Here is a 17,551-nt window from a genome sequence, read left to right on the forward strand (position 1 = left end):
TGAAAAGCGATTGACCAAGTGTATAGAGCTCCAAGGAGATTATGTTGAAAAAAAAATTGTTTTTATACTTCATTCTAAGGACTTATTGAACTACCCTCGTACCTGCAAGAAATCAAGAATTGTCAGAGAATTTTCTTAATAAATGCAAATGTTTCTCAATTCGCGTATTGTTTTCTATTATTATTTTTTTTTTTTATTTTAAAGGAAAATATTTGTTGATTTAATTTTCAAACTTAAAAATTTTAAATATAAAACAATATCAAGTTATTTTCTTGTCAGTAAATTTGCTGTCAGTAAATTTATTACACATAAAAATACTTTTTATGATCTCTCCTATCACATGGTTCCTTATTTCATTAAATTATTAAAATCAGCTCCAATGGATATCATTTTCTTGATTAAAATGACTTATTTGTTGATATAATTTTCAAAATTAAAAATTTAAGATATACGAAACAACTTCAAGTAATAGAAAGCGATATTTTCACGATATATTGTTATACCACTTTGTTTTCGATAGAAATAAATTAAATTAAATCTCTATTTTAAATGTTACAGAGACAGACTGTTCAAGATAATGCAGCCTATGTCCGTGATGTTATAATCGCCCGAGCGCTTGAACTCTACAAAGGTGTAACGAGACAGAGATTCGTTAAATTAATTGCTTTAAAGGAACAAATTATTTTTGGACCACCAACTCCAAGTAAACCAAAGCCCGCTCCCAGAACATCAGTTCAAAAATATTCAACGACTGAATATATTTAATACTCTACCGAACGACACTGAAAAAGTTGATAAAATGTAAAGAAAAGAAATCTTAATCTTCCATGTATACTAATGTAATATATTGTACATAATATGAAATAATTCAACTAAATTTATTGTCTACGCTTAATCTCATTCTATCGCCAATCAATATTGGATTGCTATATCCAAACGTCAATAAATTGTAGCAACAACTAGGTTTGGACGTAAATTAACTATAACTGATTCGCAAATACTGTCCTAAATATTTACAGAATTTGTTGTAAAATAAGAATTAAATATTTCTAGTGTAAAATCCAATTTTTTTTCATCATTTCGTAACAGCCTCGTCAGGTTTGGCTGGTATATTTGTAGTATCCAGTTTCCTTTTCTTTGCACGAATATCAGCCAAAGTTTGTTCTATACTCCTCTGGTCCTTCTTATTCTCGCTGGGAACTAACAATAAATCATTATAAACGTGATTTTGAATTAAAATAATTACAGGGACTCACAGGCTTTTCTTGAATCTATACGAATTACATTTTTTTTAAATTAACTATAATTCAAGCAAAAAATTCTCTTTTTTAATTTAAAAATTAAAACAATTTTTTATTTTAAATTTTATAATTCTGTTTATTAAAAATATAATTCATTTTTTTGCCATGTATTTCTATTTTTTGCAATTTGTTCCTTCTGACGATTATATTTTTAGTTACAATATTTGGTTATTTATTTGAAAATTACAGAATTTTGTTAAAAAGTCAAGTATTTTCAGTTAAACAATTTTGTCAAAAATTTATTTTTTTATTGTAGCTTGTAGTTTTTGTTCCAATTTGCAACCAAAAAAATCAACTCAAAAGAAAATATTTTAACTTTCAACCACGGAGTTGAATTTTCAATCTAAAAATATTACTTTCAACGACGACGTCGAAAATTCAACTGTTTTACAAAAAAAATCGTCCTTTCGTTTCAAAGTTTAAGAATTTGCATGAACTTATTATTTTTACTTGAATAAAAAATCATTATTTATTTAAAATTCGCCAATTTGGTTGAAAAATTCATCTTTTTGGTTGCAAATTAGACTATTTTGTTGAAATTTTATTTTACTTTAAACAATTGTTTTTCACTGCAGTTGAAAACGCAACTATTTTTTTGAAAATTCGTAATTTTTGGTAGGAAAATAATCTTCTTAGTCGAAAATGAGTCTTTTTGGGTTTTAAATTCTTTTATTTTGTTAAAAATTGAAGTATTTTGTTGATAATTAGTTTTTTTTCTTTTTGCTTCAAAAACATAGCATTATATTTTTCGTTAATAATTTAACTTTTGGTTAAAAATTAAAATTCCTGCTAAAAAAATCGTCGTTTTAGCTTTAAAAATCAACTATTTTGTTGAAAATTTAATTTCTTGTTGTTAAAAATTCTAGTGTTTGATTAATAAATCTGATAGAAAATCACTTTGTTTCGGTTGACATATAAATTTTGTGTTAAATATGAATATTTTCGGGTTAAAAATCTTAACTGTTTTGTAGAAATTTTGTATTTTCGACTAGAAAAATAAAGAATTCTGTAGAAAATTTACGTACTTGGTTAAAAATTCGTCTTTTGGTAGAAAAACAATTTTTTTTTTGTAAAAAATTCAACTTTTGGTTGAAAATTAGTCTTTGCCGATTAAATCCAACTGTCTTTTTTTTTAAATCAAAATATTTTCTGTTAAAATATCAACTATCACATTTTTAATTGAAATTCAACTTTTTTATTTTAGTTGAAAATTCGTGTTTTTTAAAATAAAAATTTAACTGTTTTGTCGAAAATTCAACCGATTGTTTGTAAATTACCTTTTTTATAGAAAAATCACATTTTCGGATTCAAAACTCAACTGTTTTATAGTAAATTCGTCTTTTTGGGTTCAAAAATCAACAATTTGGCATAAAATTAAACTGTTTTTTTTAGAAAATTCGTTTTTTAAATTGAAAATTAATTCTTAATAAAAATGTAACTTCACCATTTTTTTTTTGTTGAAAATTCATCTTGTTTAGTTTAAAAATTCAACTATTTATTTAACAAATTTTAGAAACGAACAAAATATATACTAAAAATTAATCAAATAAAATTTGGAATAGACATTTTTTGAAATATATTTAGTTGAAAAATCATGTATTATGTTGAAAATTCGTATTTTCTGGTAAAAAATTAATCTTTTTGGTTAAAAATTTAACTATTTGGTGGACAATTCGTATTTTTTGATAGAATATGAACTTTTTTTTAAAATAACAATATATTTTTTGTTTATATGTAACTGTTTTTTATTTAATATTAAAATCTTTCTTTGTTTAAATATCAACTAAAACATTTTTCGTTTAAAATGAAACTGTTTTATAGAGAATTCGTCTCTTTGGTTTTAAAATTCAATAATATTGTATAAAATTCGATTTCTTTTTATTGAAAATTAATTATTTAATTATTCGATTTTTGGTTCAAAATTCATAATATTTAATTGAAAATTCAACTATTTGGTAGAAAATTAATATATTTACTTTAAAAATCGTATTTTTACAGAAAGTTAACTCTCTTGGCTTAAAATTTAACTCTTTGGTAGAAAATATATGTATTTTTTTAACAAATCGTCTTTTTCGGAAGAAAATCATAAAGTTAAACTATTTTAATTAAGGATTCAAGTATTTTGTTAAAAATTCATCTCTTTTTGTTATATTATTATACTATTTTTTATTCAAAATTAAAATTTGTTTGATTTAAGTATAAAATGTTACACTTTTGGGTGAAAATTAATATTTTCAGTTTGAGAATTCAAGTGTTTTGTAGAGACTTCAGCTGACTTTTAATGAAAAAATTTGGTAGAAAATTCAACTGTTTTGTGGAAAATTTATATAATTTGTTGAGAATTAATCTTTTTTGGTGGAAATTGAGCTGTTTTATTAAAATCTCACCTTTTTGGTTTGAAAATTTAACAGTTTGAACAAACTGACAAATATTTTTAAAAGAAAAAGTGAAGAAATAGTGGAATTAATTAACAGTTGTAAATAAAAATAGTGACTTTGGTGTCATTTTTTCGAAATAGTAGGAAAATAGTGTTATCGCTAAAAAAAACGGCCAAAAGTGTTGTGTCCCCTATTTTCGTGAAAAGTTAGTCTATTTTCTCGTTTTTATGTTCTCTTTGCGCTGTGATCCCTGTAATTACTATTAAGAAATTGTTTAATATTTATGCTTACCACATCCATAACTGCTATTTGCTTCTGTTTTTCTAGCAGCTTGCAAGGCAGCATCTTTTCCAATCAAGTGTTGATATTTATCTTTGTAGAAAGTAGTAGGAACAAAGTTGTCCTTTTTTTTTTTGGACATCGCTAATTGTTGCTCTTCTTGTGCGACTCGTTTTCTGTCCTCTTGCATCCTTTTGCCCACTTCCTCGTTCCATTCGTCACCTCTACGTAACGTATTTAACTGATCTTCCGAAGGGGCATGTTCTCGTTTAAAAAGCATAATGTACCTATCGACGCCTTCTTCTCCAAACGAGTACGCCCAAACATTTGCTACTTCTGCGACATCATGTCTGAAATTATATTATTGAAAAAATCATCCAATTCCGGAAAAATAATAGAATAAATAGTAATTTTGGATAAGATAGTAAAGTGAATAATGCAATAGAAGCTATTTCAACCAAAAAATATTTTAGATCATAAACAGTTGACTAAAAGAGATTAATTTTTAAGCTGAAAGACGAAGTTTCAAACAACTGTTTCGATTTTCAACCCAAAAAGAAAAATGTTCAAAAACACAGTTTAATTTAATCCAAAAAGGATGTTTTCTTAACAAAATTGTTCTATTTTCAACCAAAGAATTTTCTTACCATAGATTTATCATTTTAGTTGAAGACTTAACTTTCTGGTTACAAATTTAATCATTTTATTGATAATACGTTTTTTTCAATGATTTTCATTTTGTTCTATGATTATATTGTTTGTTGACACTTGATCTTATTTAATTGAAGCTTCATTTATAATTCGTTTAACCAAATAGTCGAATTTTCCAACAAAAAAAAAGATTAAACTTCAACCAAAAACAGTTGCATTTTCAACAAAATAGTTAAATTTTCAACAATTTCATTTTCAACAATTTCAACCATTTTAACAACAACAAATATTATTTTAACAAAGTAGTTCAACTTGTAAAAAATTAGTTTAAATTTTACCCCATAAATGTAAATATTAAAAAAAAATTCTAGTGAATATTTCAGCCAAGAAATGTGTTTCTTTTAAATAAAAATTGGTTGAATTCAACAAAAAAATAGAGTTTTCAACAAATCACATAAATCTCCATCCAAATGTTTAAACTTTCCACTAGAAAATATAAATTTTCAATAAAAAAATATCATGTTTCCATTAAATTTCATTTTTTTAAATAAAAAAAAATAGTTAAACGTTCAACCAAAGAGATGTATTTCTAACTAAAAATACAATCTTCAACTAGAATATTTAAATATTGAGTAAAATAAATTTTCAATCTAAGAAATCGAATTTTCAACCAAAGAGATGTATTTTCAACTAAAATAATAAATCTTCAACAAAAAATGATTTTTTTAAGCAAGTGGCAACAAGGATGACCTTTTAACAAAACTGTTGAATTTTCGACTAAATAAAATTTTTCTAAATATAAATATAATCATCAGGAGAAAGCAACTACAAACAAAAAATAGAAGTACAAGGCAAATAAATTACCGACAAAAATATTATATCAGAGTGGCCGCAAAACTTAATTTTGCCAATTTTATTATTTTTTACACATCAATTTTTCCTTTTTCATCACCATTAATTTTCAGTCTAGTATCTTAACCTTGTAACGTTTTTAACATATAGTATTTTATGAATTAAATAAAATTTCACATATAATTTAAAAAATTCCAATTTATTTAAGCTAACAAAGAATATTTTTTTACCATAAAAGATGAATTCTGAATACAAAAGGACAAATTTTCAACATAACTGTCAAATTTTTGTATAAAAAAGCTTACTTTTTCACAAAATGTTTGAATTTTTAACCTGCAAATTCAAATTCTCAACAAAAAATGTAATGTTGACATTACAACCACAAAAGATGAAATTTTTACGCAAACAGATAGAGTTTAAAACCAAAAAGACGAATTTTGAATCAATAACATTAATTGTCTACCAAAAACACTAATTCTCACCAAAATATGTAAATTTTCAAATAAATATTTGAATTTTCTATAGCAAAAGATCGTTTTTTTAAAACAAAAAATGGAGAAGTTATATTTTTAGTAAAAAATTAATTTAAAAAAAAGACAACAAATTTTCAGCAAAATTATTTTTAAAAAGTTCATCCAAATTAATCAACTTTGAAGCTAAAAAACTAATTTTCTATAAAACAGTTGAGTTTTCAAACCCGACATATGAATTTTCAACACAAAAGTTGCATTTTCAACATACAAAAAAAGAGGAAATTTCAAACAAAAAAGATTAGGTTTCTATAAAAAAAACAACAATTTTAACAAAAAATGGAAGTTTCATTTTCAGTTGAAAAAATTAATTGAAAAAAAACGAATTCTCAACAAAACAGTTAAATTTTTGACCAGAGATGAAGCTTCAACTAAAAAAAATAACTTTTCAACAAAGTAGTTCACATTTTACACAAGTAATTGAAATTTTTAATGAAAAAAGATCAATTTACAAAACAAATAGTTCTACTTTCAACCAAAGAAATGTATTTACAAATAAAATTATGAGTCTTCAACTGAAATCGCTACCTTTTCAGCTAGAAAAATTAATTTTCAACCTAAAAAATCAGATGTAAAACCAAAGAGATTAATTTTCAAATAGAATGATGAATCTTTAAGAAAAAAACTATTCTTAAGAAAGTAGTTCCATTTTTAACCAATTATATTTGAATTTTCAATTAAAAATATGAATTTTCAACAAATAATGTAATGAAAGATATTTCTACCAAAAAAAGGTTAACTTTAAATATAAAACAGCTGAGTTCAACCAAAAAAGACAAATTTTCAATAAAATAGTTAAATCCTCAACCAAAGAAGGTTAATTTTCAACCAAGCAGCTGAATTTTTATTTAAAAAATTACAACACCAAAATATGAATTTACAGCAAAAAGGTTACTTTCTACCAAAATACGTGAATGTACAACCCAGAAAGAGGAATTAAAAAAAAAAGTTGAATCTTAAACCACAAAGGATGATTTTTTAACAAAATTGTTTAATTTTTAACTAAAAATATAATAGTCAGGAAGAATAAGAAACTGCAAAATAAACAAATAGAAATACAAGGAAAATTAATTGTTAACAAAAATATTATATGGATGTGACCGCAAAACTTCATTTTGAAAATTATTCTAATATTTTTCAAACGAAAAAAAAAATTCAAATAAAAATATTAAATTGAAAGTGGCTCTTATAGAAATTCCATAAATTTTCCCTGACCTCCAGCCATTCTGTAATATGTATTGATAAAAAGTGCCCTAAATTACATAAAACCCTTAAAAACATAATTTTGAAAAATCGATCTTTATCCTGTAAAAATGGTTAATTAGCAAAATAACTGAAATTATTCGATTTCACTCATGCATACGTACATTACACTTCTAAAAACATTATCCATCGGTGGAAATTTGTACTCTTTCGCAGCATCGTCTTTGAGAAACTTGTCAATTCGTTCTTCGACCTGGGTATAAATTATATCATTTAAAAATAATTCCATATACACTTACAGTCAAAAGTTCAAGTTCAACTTTCTTTTATGATTGATTAGGTTCTTTTCATTTTAATTAGGGAGCGTTCGTACATTATGTAACATTATTTTCGACCTTTTACCTAAAATCCTGGGGAACACATCCCAATTCAACTCCTAAGAATCGAAAAAATCATAAAAAATGACAGAACTTCTAGACATAAAATATTAGGGCTGATTATAAGATTATTTAGGCCCAAAATTAAATACAGAAAGTAACGCACTTATATCTCTTTCTGAAGACACCCTATTTCAACCCCTAAAAATAAAAAAATCATAATAAATTATCCAACTTCCAAATCTACAATTTTATGCTTCAGAATCGTTTCACAGGATGTCTAAATATATTGAAGAAAGTTTCATTATCCTATCTCTTCCGGAACACCCTCGTTTTCAACCCCTAAGATAATACAAAATGTAAAAAATTCCAAAAAATTCCCCAAATTTCAGACCTAAAATATTATACTTCATAGTGGTTGCAATTGATGTCCGAAGATACTACAAAAAATTGCATTCCCCTATCTCTTCCGGAACACCCTCGTTTTTAACCCCCAAGATTATTAAAAATCGAAAAAAATTTCCCAAAAAAACCCTAACTACCAGACCTAAAATTTTATGTTTAGAATGGTCCCATATGATGTCTAAAGATCATAAAAAAAGTTCCATTCTTCCACCCCTTCCGGAACACCGTCGTTTCCAATCCCTAAGATAACACAAAATGTAAAAAAATCCAGAAAATTCTCCAAATTCCAGAACTAAAATATTATGCTTCAGAATCGTTCCATTGGATGTCTAAATATACTGAAAAAATTTTCATTATCCTATCTCTTCCGGAACAGCCGCGCTTTCAACCCCCAAGGTTATAAAAAATCGAAAAAAATCCACAAAAAAAACGTAACTACCAGTCCTGAAATTTTATGCTTTAGAATGGTTTCATATTATATCGAAAGATCATAAAAAAGTTTCGTTTTCCTACCCCTAATGGAAGACCCTCGTTTTCAACCCCTAAGATAATATAAAATGTAAAAAAATTCAAAAAATTCCCCAAATTCCAGACCTGAAATATTATTCTTTATAATGGTTCCATTTTATGTCCAAAGAAATTACAAAAAATTGCATTTCCGGAACATTCTCGTTTTCAACCCCCAAGATTATTAAAAATCGAAAAATATTTCACAAAAAACCCTAACTACCAGACCTAAAATTTTATGATTTAGAATGGTTACATATGATGTCTAAAGATCATAAAAAAAGTTTAATTCTCCTTCCCTTTCCAGAACACTCTCGTTTTCAACGCCCAAGATAATAAAGAATCGAAATAATTTTTTTTTAAACCCTAAGTTCCCGACCTAAAATATTATGCTTAAAAATCGTTCCATTGGATGTATAAATATACTAAAAAAAAAAGTTTAATTCCCCTATCTCTTGGGGAACACCTTCCTTTTCAACCCCCAAGATTATAAGAAATAAAAAAAAATGTTTTAAAAAACCTAACTACAAGACCTAAAATTGTATGCTTTAGAATGGTTTCATTTGATGGCCGAAGGTACTAAAAAAAGTTTCATTCTCTTATTTCTTTCGGAAAACCCTCGTTTTCAACGCCCAAGATAATAAAGAATCGAAATAGATTTTTTTTAACCCTAAGTTCCAGACCTAAAATGTTATGCTTTAAAATAGTTCTATTTGATGTCTAAAGCTCATAAAAAATGTTTTATTCTCCTACCCATTCCGGAAAACCCTCGTTTTCAACCCCTCAGATAATATAAAATGTGAAAAAATTCCCCAAATTCCAGACCTAAAATATTATGCTTCATAATGGTTTCATTTGATGTCCAAAGGCACAAAAAAAATTGCACTTCTTACTTACACTTCTTCAATACCATAAAGAATAAAAAATAATACTAATAATAATATAACATACAAATTTCAAATAACTATTTATTTGTTAAACGTTTTTGAACACTTAAATTCGAGTTTAAATTAAATTCTGAAAACTGAGAACAAGAAAATAAGTATTATGAGTGCGCGTTTGAATTTATATAAAAATATTTTTAAGATTCTTAAGAAAATGAAAAAAAAATTTTTGATTATTTAAGTTGTGTAAAAAAAAGAATATAGAAGGTTTTAAATAACTTTTGTTTGTATGATAGGATTTTACAAAATATTATGAACAATTCCAGTCTTTCTAAAAAAATTTTAGTATTAGTCCTAAACAAATCAAGAAATATTTGATAAATTTTCGGGATTTTTCCAAGTTTTCGAATATTTCTAATCTATTTAAAACGTCTTAAATTCCTAAAAGTATTTTTAACTGACTAATTTTTTTTTAATGTTAAAAAATCATTCAAAATCTCAAAAAACTACCTTATATTCATCTAAATTTTCCCCGGGATTTTATCAAAATTTGTTTATTCTCTTGAAACATTTCGAAATTCTTTTAAAGAATCTAATTTTCTTTTAAATCTTTACAAATCTAATTTTCTAACAATCTTTTGGAGTTTACAATTCTTTTTGAATCTCTTCAATTCTACTAAATATTTCTTGAATTTAGTCGATTTTTTATATGATTCTTTATTCTTACCAAGTCAAAACATTTTGCTATAAATTTTTAACTCTTTTTCGAAATTTTAGGAAATCGTTTGATATTTTTGAAAACCTTTTCTAATTTTCTCTTCTTAATGTTATATTTTCAGAAGAAAAAATCATAACAATTTTTCCCATGAATATTGAAAAAATTCTATTTTTTAATCTTGTCAGACCCTTGAAACATCCTAGTCATTGAAAATTATTTAAAAATTTGCTCAATTTTGTTTTAAATTCTGCAAAATAAAAAAATAAAATCGTCTTAAAATCATTCAGATTCTTCTTTGACAATTTTTTACATTTTATTTTTTCTTATAAAAAAAAAAGAAATTTCGTTCATTTTCATGAAATCTTACGAAATTCTTTATACATTTTTACAAGTTTTAATTATTTTTTAATCGATTCAAAACTTTTGGATATCTTAAATTTACTCAAATTTTTCTAAAATTATATGATATGGTAAACTTGGAAAATTTGCTTAAAAATCTTTTTAAAAATTTTAAGAAACAATCAAAAATTTCTTGTGATCTTTTTCAATTTTCTCTTAGTATTCATTATAAAAGAATCATTTAAAATATTCTCATAAATCTTTCATAATTATTAAAAAGCTTCGATTTTTTTTGAATTCTTAAAAAAAGTTTTACCCCATGATTAAATTGGTCTTAAATCTTTAAAAATGTAAGAAAGTTTACAAATTATAGAGTGTAAGTGAAAAGTTAAGAACATAATTATTTCCCCTTACTAAAAACCAATTTTGAAAAAAATTCTCTCTTCCATCAATAATGTTTAAAGGCATTCAGAAATAGATTTTGCGATGGAGTAAAATTATTTATTTACAAATTATGATATGCAAAATTGATTTTACAGAAAATTTATAAATTAAAAATCCCCCCTCCCCCAGATCGCACAAAATTCTGCATAAAATGAGGCCAGAAGAAGAAGCCAAATTGTCTATTTTTTAACTACATATTCCAAAAATAGCACGAATTTAAAGAAACTCAATCTTTTACCAAAAAAGGAAGAAGAATTTAAGAAAAACTTTATCTGTAGGAAAATCAGAATAAAAATTAAATATATATTTTGATGAACTTTTATAGAAACTTCATGTTTATATGTTTCATATATTTACAAAAATATTATTCTTACTACAAATATTGAAAAGTTTTCCAACTTTTTTGTTCTTAAAAAATATTCAAATTTACTTATCTTGGGCTCTTTTTATACAACATTTTGAGGACATTTAAACCTTTAAAATATTTTTTTAGTTCTGACATAATTGAAATTAAAAGAACTTATAAAAAATGAGGTGAACTTAAAACTTTTGAACGGTAGTGTACTTAAAACTAAATATGTAAAAGCAATTTAATATTATTTTATCAATATTATTTAAAATTTATATTTATTCTTACATGTTCCTTAAATTTCTTGAGTTTCTCTGCGTCTGCTTTTTTACGCTTCTCGTGTTCTTCTTTTTGTTCTAAAAAAATCAAGGTAAATAAACATTTCTTGAATAATTGTGTGTGCTAACAGTAAAGAGGTTATGTTTCAAACTAACTTTTAATCAACGCCTTTTGCTTGTCACTTATACTTGGAGGCTTGTCCATGGAACTAAGAATGGAGCCAAGAAGATCCATGATTTAATTTATCGAACACACAATTTTTAAACTAAAGGAAGTTAGTTAGAATTTTTAATTAGCAAAAGATAGCAACATTCAGGCGTCCTCGGACTTAAAGATGGCGTGATGAATGTCAAATTGTCAACATGTCTAGCAAAATTGGGCTTGTCAACTGAGGCTGATGACAGCTGTCATTTGTCAATTTGATTTAATAACGTTAGTAACAAAATTCTAACCTAAAACACCAACTTATTAAATGTCACAAAATAATGAAATTCATAAAATGAGCAAGGTGGGTAGAGGAAAGTCAACGATGTGAGTTTAACGCACGTGACGTCACCTTCGTGGTTGAGTCTGATTTGTAGGGATATTTGATTGGCTAGAGCATACCGGATCCAAACCGGATCAATTAAGCCTCAAAAGAGCGTATTTTTCAAATCCAAGTCTTCAATCTTCATTTTTTATTAGAAAAAAAATATGAATTGACTATGTAAAGCTTGACAATTATGGAACAAATCACAATCTATCGCGAAATTTGTATTATAGGTATTACATTTTTTGTAAAAAAGTACTGCTTAGACAAATTTTGTTCAGTAGAACCTCGATTATCCTCGAATGAGTGAAAACTCGGATCATACGGCAGAAGTATAAAATTCGGAAGAGTTATCTATTTTTGATATATTTTAAATAGAAAAATAAATATAAACATTTAGTAAATAAAAGTAAACAGCTTACGAATGTGGATTCATCGTTATGGTACAAAGCATTGTAACTAACGTGGCTCAAGGAAGTCGGAAGTTTCAATCTGCTCAATCGTTTTTTAGCTGTAATGTTGCCTCGGATAACGCAGAGCTTCGGATAATCGAGGATCTACTGTATAGAATAAGGGATAGCAAATTCTGTGATATTTTTAGTTGGAATTCATCTAAAATTAAATTGTTATTCTTTATGGAAATTAAACTACTTCGTGAAAAGTTGATCCACTTTGTTAAAAATTCCACTTTAAATTTAAAGATTCATCACCGTAGGTAAAAAATCATCTCTGGTAAACATTTAAATATTTTATTGCAAATTCGCTTTTTTGGCAGTTGTAAATGAATTTTGTTAATCGAAAATTCATCTATTATAGTTGAAGATGAAATTAATGTTTTTAATTGAAAATTTAACGATTCCATTTATAGTTGAAAGTTGACATTTTTAGTCGAAAAATTATCTCCTTTAGTTGAAAATTTATTTATAATTAGTTTAATTTTTAACCAAATAGTTGAATTTTTCAACAACAAAAAATTAAACTTCAACCAAAAACAGTGGCATTTTCAAGAAAATTGTTTATTTTTCAGCAAAATATTTCAAATATAAACCAAAAAAGAAACATTTTTTATTAAGAAGATTAATTATCTCCCAAAAAATACGAATTTGCCATCAAATACATGCGAATTTTGATCTAAGTAGTTGATTTCTAACAAACCGACAAAGATTTCAATGAAATTGTTAAATTTTCAGTCAAATAGATTAATCTTCAACGAAACATTTTATTTAACAAATTAATTCAACTTTTAATAAATTAGTTCAATTTTTACCCAAAAAATATTTTTATTTTTAATTAAAAATGGTTGGCTTCAAACAAAAGAGACAGTTCTCAACAAAATACATAATTTTCAACCACATATTTGAAATTTCAACACACTTTCAACTAAACAATATCAATTTTCAATTAAAAGTATCGACTTTCAATCAATTTGCGTAACAAAAATGTAAAAAAAATAGTTAAATTTTTAACTGAAGATATGAATTATTAACTAAAATGATCAATCTTTAAATAGAATAAATTCATTTTCAGTTTAAAAAAATAATTTGAAAATAAACAATTAATAAATGTAAGTGCCGCGCGCCTACAAAAAAGGTTTCGGAGCCTATTAAGAACATAATTAAGTATTTAAAATTTCCCCTCCCATAAATTTCCTCCCTTGTTCCCCTTTATACCGCCCTACTTCCCCTCTACTTTTATAATTCCACTGTTCCAACTTCACTTTCCTCCTAATCTTCCCATAATTGCCTCTATTTCGCCTCTCCACATTTCCCCTCACCGACATGCTTTGCCAACCCCTCATGTCCACTACTTTCCCCTTATTTCCCATACACTTACATTCTTCTTCTATTTCTCTAAATTCTCTTCTTTCCGTCCCCTAGTTTCCCCTTACGTTCACCCTCGCTTCTCCTGCCCTTCGCCAGTATTTGTACTTACTTTCCCTTATTTCCTTTACCCACTCCTACTTACCCTCCCATCATTTCCTCTCACTTCCTTTATTTCTCCCCCTTTCCTACTTTTCCTACTTCCGAGCCAGTATTTTTCCTTAATTACTGTCACCGCACATTTTTCCTCGGTAGCCCTGCTTCTACTGCTTTCCCACTATTTTCCCTACTTCTTAACCTCTCCTTTCCCTTAATTCCACTTCCTTTATTTCTGCTCTATTATACAGCACCCAGGATAAAAATCCGATGGACAGACGGACACCCGACCAAGACAATAAGATTTTCTGACCAGGGCTAAGAAACCCTAAAAAAAAGTATTTTCAAGAAAATAATTAGAGTTTAATCCAAAAAATTAATTTTGTACAAAAAATAAATAGCAGTAGAATTTCCAAACAAAGAGAGTTAACATTCAACACAGAATAGTAACATGTACTATATACAGTGTTGGCATCAGCGTCACTCCACTATAATATTTAACCTCCTCTCCTTTGCCTTTCTTTACTATTGGTATAACTACTCCTTCTTTTCATAACTCTGGCCACCCCTCTCCTCTCCAAACTCTATTATACATTATCCATGCCGATTCCTCTAGTTCCTTCCCTCCATATTTTCATACTTCATTTAAAATCTCATCTATACCAGGTACCTTTTCATCCTTCATTATTCCTAAAACCTGAATTATTTCTTCCCTTGTTATGTCTTCTTCCTCATCTCTTTCTCTATCATATTTTCCTCCCTTTATAACTGTTCTTTTTAATCCTCCTAGCAAATCCAAAAAATATTTCTTCCATTCTACCATTTCAATATCTTGGTTTACTCTTTTTCTTCTTTTTCTTTCTCTATTTACTACCTTCCATATCCCTTCTTCCGTCCTAGCCTTCTCCGCCTCTTCCTCAAACCTTTTATTCTCTTCCTCTTTCTTTTGATCACACAACTCAACATACTCTTTTTTCCCCTATATTCTTTCCCATTACTTTTTTCTTTTCTCCACTTTCTTAATTCCTTTCTGACCTCCTTTTTTTCTCTTTACAGTCCTCATTCCACCCGCTTCTATTCCCCCTTTTACTAACGTCATTTGTGAATTTTACGAAGTTGATTTTCTATGATAATTTTTCTAAACGGTTCTTTTCGCAAAAATTGTAATTCCCGCATATTGCACGAAACACATTATGATTTATTGTATACTTTGCAAGCTCCATAGTAAAAAATGAAGATATAGGACTCGGATTTGAAAATCGCGCACTTTTGAGGCCTGTTCCGGTCAGGTCCAGTATGAACAGTAGCTTCGTGTCTCAACCATCCTTGAGGATCTATATTCGTGGCCTGTTGAGAAGTAACCTTATCGACTGTAAACTTTGGTTGACTCGGGTTAGACATTCTTTCTGTGTAGTCAGGTGACGTGTCCGTATTTATAACAAGTTTCATCTGTCGCTGAAGAAAATGAACGCTTTTAAGCGTGATAAAAAGGAGGAGGAAGACGGTAATTATAGACAAGTTATTAGTCAAACACCCAGTGAACACTTGTGTGCTGTTACACTGATTTTTAGCGGTCACTCACGTCATTCCTTGGTTACTTCTTTTGACAGTTTTCCGACACATGTTTCCTGCATTTTAGCAAAACTCCTAATTTTGGAAAACCTTCTTTTTAATGCACTCTGAATGAATGTTTGCAGGGGGAGGTAATCCATTTCAAAATCTGGAAAAAACATCGGTGCTTCAAGAAGCTCGTACCTTCAACGACACACCTGTCAACCCTAGAAAATGTGCACATATTTTAACAAAAATCTTGTATTTACTCAACCAAGGAGAACAGCTTGGCACCACAGAAGCAACAGAAACATTCTTTGCTATGACAAAATTATTTCAATCTCGCGATGTTGTTCTACGTCGCTTAGTTTATTTGGGTATCAAGGAACTCAGTTCCGTGGCTGAAGATGTAATTATTGTGACTTCAAGTCTTACAAAAGACATGACAGGAAAGGAAGATCTTTATAGGTAAGATATCATTTATTTTATTTGCGCCTAAACTTTTTAATAGAATTATCTTCGTTAACAACAAATGCTCTAACCTCAAAGTGCATTTAATCTTATTTCATTACTTCATATCCTTCACCAGGGTGGTCAGCCACCCAGGATTCGCCAATTTGTGATTGTTTCAAATATTTCTCGCAATATTTGAAATTTTGCAATTTTGCAATTTTGAACGGTGAAAATGATTTTTTTATTTGACAAAAAGCACATCTCGTACTAAAAAATCTATCCAGTTTTAGATTTCACTTGACACTACATAATATGATATTTATTAATAATATATTTATCGTCTTTAAAATCTCTATAATTTCAATTTAAAATTATAATTTTGTGTGTCTTATTCTAGAACAGTTTAATCTTTGAGGCCTTTAACTAGTTTTTTCTTAAATTAATTTTTGTAGGTTTTGAATTTTGTATTTCACAATATTGTAGTTTCAAATTAAAAATTTCAGGACCATTTCGCTACTAAATATTTCACAATTTTATATTAAAAGCCTTAACAGTCAGTTTTTGAATTTAATAATTTTGTATGAAAATATAAAGCAACTTCGAATTAAAAAGCTTGAAATCGTACAATTTCAAAAATGAAATCATATTATAGCAATATTGCTTTGCATTCTTTATTTTAATTTTAATTTTTCAATGTAAGATCTTAAAATTGTCCCATTTTTAGTTACAGATTTAAATAAATTATTTTAAATTGAAGGTTTGAGATTAAAAAATTAAAAATGGAGTTTAAAATTAAAATATCTGAAATTGACACATCAGTAAATGGATAATTTCAGTTATTTAAAATGGTTACAATTTTTCAGTTCTGAATTTTTATGATGAATGCTAAATTTTGCATTTTTCCCTTTCATAGGCTTCAATTTTGCAATTAAACTTGAATTGGTTCAAGTTGAATTTTTGAAAATATAATTAGCAAATTTAAATTTACTAATGCCATTAATTTGTTCATTTTAGAAAAATTTGATTAATCTGCTTTGATATTAAATTATATTTTTATAATGCAATAACAATATAAAATTCTAGAATTTCAGAAGCTTTGACTTTGAAAGATTCAATTTAGTTTTCAATATTAAATTCTGAAATTTTAATCGCTTGACATTTTAAATTATTCAAATTAAAAAGTTTTCAATATTTAATTACTTAACTATGACAGCTTTTAATCATAAAGAATACAATTTCAACTCCTCTGAATTTCAAATGACCAAAAAACTTCAAAATAATATATTCATTATTAAAAGCTTTCATTAAATTTCAAATATTATAACAGTATAAAATATTCCATTTCAAACTATTCAATATGCAATTTTTTAATTAAGAAAAATAAGAATTACTTAATATTTTAAAATATCTGACTGTTATTTTAAAATCAGTAATTATAAATTAAATATTAAAAACTGAAAAAAAAACTAAACTTTGAACGCCACAATTTTAATTGTACTATTTAAAAAAAAAATTATGAGTTGAATTGTTGAATTTTAATGTATAAATAACAATTGAACGCCTATTATTATTAGAAAAAAATCGAGTAAGCTGAAGAGATATTTAG

The 17,551-nt window shown here is 26.7% G+C and overlaps 3 protein-coding genes across 3 annotated transcripts in view; 2 read left to right on the top strand and 1 right to left on the bottom strand.

Annotated features, from left to right (window-relative positions):
- LOC117176806 (exocyst complex component 8) overlaps positions 1 to 1,065 on the top strand; it is a 31,790-nt gene extending 30,725 nt beyond the window's left edge. Inside the window, exon 8 of the mRNA XM_033367117.1 lies at positions 559 to 1,065. Coding sequence (XP_033223008.1) covers positions 559 to 765 — 207 coding nt within the window. The 3' untranslated portion in view covers positions 766 to 1,065. The remainder of the gene's footprint in view (positions 1 to 558) is intronic.
- Positions 836 to 12,031, bottom strand: LOC117176807 (sperm-associated antigen 7 homolog). The gene is made up of 5 exons (XM_033367118.1): positions 11,652 to 12,031; positions 11,506 to 11,573; positions 7,359 to 7,447; positions 3,971 to 4,308; positions 836 to 1,200 (listed from the first exon to the last, which is right to left on the bottom strand). Exons 1-5 carry the CDS (start codon positions 11,728 to 11,730, stop codon positions 1,076 to 1,078), a joined length of 699 nt encoding a protein of 232 aa, XP_033223009.1. The 5' UTR covers positions 11,731 to 12,031; the 3' UTR covers positions 836 to 1,075.
- Positions 12,032 to 15,309: 3,278 nt separating this feature from the next.
- Positions 15,310 to 17,551, top strand: part of LOC117176149 (coatomer subunit gamma) — a 29,361-nt gene continuing 27,119 nt past the window's right edge. The window contains exons 1-2 of the mRNA XM_033366232.1: positions 15,310 to 15,445; positions 15,639 to 15,960. Of these exons, the coding sequence (XP_033222123.1) occupies positions 15,406 to 15,445; positions 15,639 to 15,960 (362 nt within the window). The 5' untranslated portion in view covers positions 15,310 to 15,405. The remainder of the gene's footprint in view (positions 15,446 to 15,638; positions 15,961 to 17,551) is intronic.

This window comes from Belonocnema kinseyi, chromosome 7 (genome assembly GCF_010883055.1).
Source record: "Belonocnema kinseyi isolate 2016_QV_RU_SX_M_011 chromosome 7, B_treatae_v1, whole genome shotgun sequence".
Classification (NCBI taxonomy): domain Eukaryota; kingdom Metazoa; phylum Arthropoda; class Insecta; order Hymenoptera; family Cynipidae; genus Belonocnema; species Belonocnema kinseyi.